Source organism: Xiphophorus hellerii, chromosome 23 (assembly GCF_003331165.1).
Source record: "Xiphophorus hellerii strain 12219 chromosome 23, Xiphophorus_hellerii-4.1, whole genome shotgun sequence".
NCBI lineage: Eukaryota > Metazoa > Chordata > Actinopteri > Cyprinodontiformes > Poeciliidae > Xiphophorus > Xiphophorus hellerii.
The window spans coordinates 30,701,064-30,707,551 of NC_045694.1; the positions used below are offsets into that span (position 1 = coordinate 30,701,064).

At 37.7% G+C, this 6,488-nt stretch overlaps 1 protein-coding gene across 1 annotated transcript; it reads right to left on the bottom strand.

Moving 5' to 3' along the window:
- Nucleotides 1–2,361: 2,361 nt before the first annotated feature.
- Nucleotides 2,362–6,003, bottom strand: LOC116714509 (microsomal glutathione S-transferase 2-like). Its single transcript, XM_032555127.1, has 5 exons — nt 5,913–6,003; nt 5,686–5,788; nt 3,926–4,025; nt 3,102–3,254; nt 2,362–3,012 (listed from the first exon to the last, which is right to left on the bottom strand). Exons 2-5 carry the CDS (start codon nt 5,777–5,779, stop codon nt 2,904–2,906), a joined length of 456 nt encoding a protein of 151 aa, XP_032411018.1. The 5' UTR covers nt 5,780–5,788; nt 5,913–6,003; the 3' UTR covers nt 2,362–2,903.
- Nucleotides 6,004–6,488: the final 485 nt, after the last annotated feature.

Sequence of the window (6,488 nt, forward strand, 5' to 3'; positions counted from 1 at the left end):
CAGTTTCTCTAAAAACACAAGTCACAGACAGACATTGTAATTTGCTCTCTTAGTAAAATCAAATAATCTTGCTTTAAACAAAAGGTTTTCTCTGGGTGCTCCAGTTTTCCTACAAAAACGACAGACAGATAGATAGACAGATAGACAGATAGATAGATAGATAGATAGATAGATAGATAGATAGATAGATAGATAGATAGATAGATAGATAGATAGATAGCAGTGGCGGGCCGTGCATTTCACACCTAGGCCTTCAGTAGTGCTCCGTCTGAATCAATCCAACCCTCAATAACTATTTTATGGCTATAAAACTTCTACTGCAGGTACAGCTGCGACACACATAAAAAAAGCATCAAAAATAACCTGATAAAATTGCAATATTATTTAGGAATATAGCAACATTTTACTCACCAAAAATCCTGATTATTTGTACACAAAATCCATCCTCCTTTCTTTCCTCAAGATTTCAATTACTCTGTTGTGCAGATTATCCTTGCGTTTCACTTCCATGAAGAAGTCCTTTTCTATCGCCATCGAAGCTAATGCTGAAAGTCGAGCCTGCCCGGTCCTATTTCTGGCATAAGTTTTAGTTAGTAGACTGAAAGTGGCGGACAAATCCTTTTCCCGGTTGTGACAGGCTTGCTAGCTTCGGAGTTACCCGACCTTGTTTAACAATGTCCAGCTTTTCTTGAAAAGTCCGTCTTGAAAATGGCTTTGACAGTAAATCTCCAACCAAATCCATTTCTTCTCCTCCTTCACCATTGTGGGTTGACAAAACAGCTATTAAATCAACACAACAATATCTTTGCTTGCGCAGCAGATGCAGTTTGCTAGCTCTGGCTAGTACGCGCTTTGACTATCCAATCAGAGCGTGTGAATACGCTGACGTTTCCGCCAACTCAAAATCTGATTGGTTGAAGCAACAGTTTGATGGACATTTATTTTATTCTACAGGCCCAGCAGAACTGATTGTGAAGGCCTCCAGGCAGATTTCTTTGACCCTGGCAACAAATAGTGGCTGAAATGTGATTGGTTAAATGCTTAAATATGAAAATCAGTCTGTGATTCAGATATTTTTAGGCCAGCATAGATAGATAGATAGATGGATGGATGGATGGATGGATGGATGGATGGATGGATGTGAGGCATTATAATTGTTATAATTAAAAAGCCTCAAACTTTTTATTATGACATTAAAAGTGTCATAATAATGACACTTTTAATGTCATCATTATACATATTTATGTAGACATATATACATATAACTCTTTCCAATTCAATATATATATATATATATATATATATATATATATATATATATATATATATATATATATATATAGATACATATATAGATATATATGTATGTGTATAAACACATATCACTCTTTCCAATTCAATATATATATATTGAATATATATCTATATATATATATCTATAGATATATATATATATATATATAAATTCAATATATATATATATATATATATAAATTCAATATATATCTATCTATCTATCTATCTATCTATCTATCTATATATATATATATATATATAGATATATATGTATGTGTATAAACACATATCACTCTTTCCAATTCAATATATATATATATATATATATATAGATTTATATGTATGTGTATAAACACATATCACTCTTTCCAATTCAATACAAATGTGAGTGAAAAGACGCGCATTATAAGCTGAACAATTTCAGTTAGGATGGATACTGTGTACATCGAAAGACCAAAAAAAAAGTGAGACAAAGCTTAGCTGATGTTTGACACCATCTGTTTGATTTAGACAAGTTATACACAACTTAGCCGCTGGAGGGCGATGCAGCACCATGAAGTGAAATGGTGGTACATTTCACTTCGTGAACACACACACACACACACAAAAGAATCTTTGTGTGTGTGTTGCAGCAGCACAGACTGAATGGGTATAATAGCACTTTGCACCAATCTGATGGTTGAATAACAGAACAAATACAATAAATACTCTTGTTGTTGAGCTCAAAAACTGCTAAATGGATTTTTTAATTGAAAATGTTACTTATTTTGTCAACATGTAGTTTTCTTTTAAAACCCAATTAATTACATACCCTGCAATTAACTCAACAAAAAATTCTAGCAAAGTCCCACCACTAGTATTAATGCATGATAAGAAAATTTAAATAAAGACTTTATTTTCTAAACTTACAATCTGTTTACACTGTGTTACCTTTTAACAGAAGACTGTCTCATTTCCAGTCAGAATTAAAGAGACTTCTTCACTGAATGAAAGGAATTCAAAAATTGCCAGGCATATGAATCATGTTTTAACAGCAATAATTAAAATTCAAATGAGAAGACATACTTGGATGAGGGGGAAAAAAAACTTTATTGGTTTTGACAAAGTTGACTTTAATACGAATTTGTCAGTTACACTCTATTAAACCTAATTTTGGAGGATTGTGATTGGCCGATACTTAAATGTGAAGCCAATCTTATTCACTAATCTGAAAGGTTTGAGTGATGCACCCATCCACCAGATCATGTCTGCACATTCCCAGTCAACAATAGTCACTCCACTGTTACCACTTCAGCGACTTTTTGTTATATTTAGCAACATTTCAGACAAAAAAAATAATTTGGCACTGGCCAAAATCAGAATCGGCATGGCAGACTTTCTATAGATCAACAATCGGCCAGAAAACTGCAACCGGTCTGCCCTCATTCAGAACCCAGCAGCAGCGAAAACTGGTCAGAAACCACTTTTAGACAATTACTGATAATTACTCAGATGAACCAGAACAGCTTCTGTCTACAGATTGTTCACTTGGAGAACACAGGATTGCTATGTGCATAAAAACAATATTTGCAATCCTTTTCTTCTTCACATGAAACAGATGTAAATCTTTAGATAGGGGTGTAAAAGTACTTGTCCAGGAGTCCGCGCGTTATTCCGACCACAGCCAGAACGGACAGGGTGAGAAGTGCAGCCAGGGTCAGGTAAAAGCCAGGTAACCTGCAGAGCAGACACCGCTCACTGAGCACAATGCTCTCCTGACATCTGTACATGCTTTGTTCTTAGGACAGACGATGAGGGCGGGTAACCTTTTCTTGGTGGACTGGGTGTAGCCGTTGAAGTAGAGCTGCCTGGCCGCCATGTAGACCAAACCTGTTGCTGCAGCTAGCACCTCGCTGAAGAACATCCCACAGGTCCACAGACTCACCAAGAACAGGGGGTAGAACTCCACACAGTTCTGACTGCAAACACACAAAACCAATATATGATGTAGGAACGTCTGCAGGTTCGCTCATTAGAGGTGACATTAGAGCTGCGGTGTATCAAATACTTGTTTTCCCCATTGTACTTCTTTGAGGTGATCCATCAACTAAAATCCTTATGAAATTTCTCAAATGTGGCACCAATTAGCCAGCCTGGACACTCTCCAAACAGAGCTTCTCTCCGTTTCAGTCTTCTCAGCATGTGAGACCAGTTTGATGGAAACAGATGATGGCTGCACACTCTTTTGAGGTTGTTATTATTGCCAACGCCAGAAGCTAACAGTTTCTGTCTAAAAGGTTCTAAGCATGACCGGTGCTCAGGAGGTAACTGTACAAAGATGAAGTTTGAGGTTGTTCTGGAAAACCTGTTTCCAGGACAACATCATCTAAATTCAACTTTTGGATGAATCAGAGTTGGAGGGCAGTGGCACTCGAGGACTGGGTTATTAAGCAAACATGGAGCCAAAACGGAAAGGTTTCTGGAAAATGATGACACCCCACAACCATAAACACTCACAAAACACAAAAAAGGTCAACAGAATTTAAAAGTGATGCACTTTCTGTTCAAAGTCACCGTAATTTGGTAAGTCTCTTCCTTATTTTCCAAAGCTAGCACATTGAATTTTAATCTGTACAGGCAGCTGACTTACTGCGCACGAAACGTTCGTTCAAACTCTGGAGGACCAGAGACTACAGGAGGGAGGATCTTGTGAGCCATTCTAGACCATCCAACTCTGCGGGCCAGGTACCCTGAGTGAACACAGTGATGGTAGGAAGCAACCTTTTGTTAATAATTCAAAAAGCAAAACATTTGCAGGCATTTAGAGCGCCTCATGGTTACATATTTTATGAAATTTTACTTTTCAAATGTTGGAATCCTGCCAATCATGACAAAATGTAGAGATAGTAAGGAACCTCTTGTCCCTAATTATTGGCTGGCTAAAACAATAAAGCACAGTGGTGTTATCATCATCATTATGTGGGCGTCAGACATGCTAGTAAACAACCGGCTCTCCATCCTATTGTTCGGCGGTCACTTTCTGTTAATGGCATCCAGTCGGCTGAACGACCTCCATTGTTCTCCAGTTTGAACCATTCCAGCCTGTGAGGACCTTGGTGGTCCGGTAATAACTTTACTGTGCAGCATTTAAATTGTCTTTAGTTTACGTTTAGTTTCTTCTTCAATGGCGGTTGGCTGGCAACATTTTGGTGCATTATCGCCACTTCTAACGTCCCATTGGCAAAAATTAAACCCTGTGATTTACGTTCCAAAAACAGGCATTCTGTTGGTAGTGAAAAATCTTTAAACTAAGTTGAAATGGGTGGACAAGAGCCATAAGAAGTAAATGCAGGGATGAAAAGAACACCATGAAATAATCAGCTAATTATACGGTCAGTCAATGATGCGTTTTGAATGAATCACCGTTTTAGAAAGCAATGACCTGTAAAATAATCAGAGGAAATCTGATTAATTTATTTTTATTAATTTTTTTTTGCGTGGTCCTGATACCACTACAACTGCAATCAGACTTGTGTGTGAACAGTTTGCGACTCCAACCTCATCGGGCTTCTTTTGGTGCAGAATTATGACGCATGTCGCATAGCAATGATGTAAAAGTCAGATTAAATGACCATTCAGAGTGCAGGCACTTTGAAAACAATTGGATTAATGATGCGTTCCAGTCGTATTCAGAACTGGGAAATTCTGACTTCCCAGTTGGAAAAATTAACTGCAACATCCTCCAAAGTCGAATTTGGAGATAGTTGGAGCAGCTCCAATTACACTTCATGGTCCAATCTGGCCGCTCCTCGCATCAACTATAGTAAGCCGTGGTGAAAGCAGTTTTATTTTTCAAAACACAGAAGTAAGAAGAGTGCATCTAACATTAATATACACACATCATGGGCAAGGTTAGCAAGTGGGTAAAATTTAAAACCTCAACACAGTTTTAGGTGTGGACTGAGGTGTGGACCTCAGTCCACACCTCCAGGAAGCAAACATTTGTCAGCAGCCGAGAACCCAGACCCTCTGGATGAAGCAAATAGTGCAGAACAAGGGTCTGATTTTTACCCTAGTTAAATTGTGACCTTGTGTGAATGACGTCTAAACATGACTTTGCAGTTCCTGTTAATCCAAGACTAAGAAAAGAACACTATTTTGTATGTTGGATTCTGTAGTTTTGGAATTGCCATGTATTTGACTGTTACTAAACATATTTTTGCAATTTTCTTCATCCAGTTTCATGTTTCTGTAAAAAGCCAGCCTAGTGTTATTGAAGTGATTCTCGTTGACCTCCTTTTTCCAGCAGGCTCCTGTAGTTGTCTGTTACCGCCATGCTGTCAGCTGTGGGATCATTTAAAGGAGCTGTCTACATTTACAAGAGGTTAGTAAAGTTTATGTCATGCTCACGGCTGTTTGCTGACGTGTCTCCTGCAGAGATGTAGCTCATCTCCATAAACACACCCAAACGCTCCATATCACTCTTCCTGTGAGCCGGCTTCATCCTTACTCACTGCAAACACCAACAAACACCTCACTTACACATAGAGTGTAAAACATAGATATATATAGATAGATAAATACATAGATAAATAAGCAGAGTGTACACTCTTACTAATATAGATGTAATTATTTACCTGTGGCTGTGGAAAATCAATCCATCTTCTGGGGTACTAAACCAGCCTCTGCACACTGAGTATCTGTGTTATCAAACTGGTTGTCATGGAGAACAAACCAGGTTACAGTAAGGATTGGTTCCTTTCAAAATAAAAGCATCAACTCTGATTGAAGAATGACAAAATAAATAAATTGTCTTCAATAACATATTGAAGACAATATGTTATTGATATATTGTCTTTGGTGAAGAACTCAAACATTAGATTATGTTTTCTTTTATCCATTCATGTGCAAAATACTACAATTCAACCTAATGTTGCAGAAATGTTTGAAACTTTCTTTTGTAGAAATAGAGAAAAAAGAAAGTTTGACACGCCTCTGTAAAATATTCCATTGTTCAGTCTTTCTTTTTATGGAGATGCCAAAAGAACTTTCTCCTCCTGCAGACTAACACAGCACTGCCACCCGTCCACCTGCAGCTGCACAATACAGGTCAGCTGGCTGAAAGAGGGGGATTGTGGTGGCTTAGAAATATTTCTATTCACAAAAGACACAAAAAGTCAAGTTTATTAAGGTGTCAATGTTTTTAAACAGTA

What these genes read in the sequence shown, in the direction of transcription:
- LOC116714509 (XM_032555127.1), bottom strand. Translation starts at nt 5,779, where the DNA reads ATGAAGCCGGCTCACAGGAAGAGTGATATGGAGCGTTTGGGTGTGTTT. An exon ending in GAACGAACGTTTCGTGCGCA is followed by an intron (nt 3,255 to 3,925) that starts GTAAGTCAGCTG and finishes GTGTGTTTGCAG; the next exon opens with TCAGAACTGTGTGGAGTTCT. An exon ending in ACCCAGTCCACCAAGAAAAG is followed by an intron (nt 3,013 to 3,101) that starts GTTACCCGCCCT and finishes TCTGCTCTGCAG; the next exon opens with GTTACCTGGCTTTTACCTGA.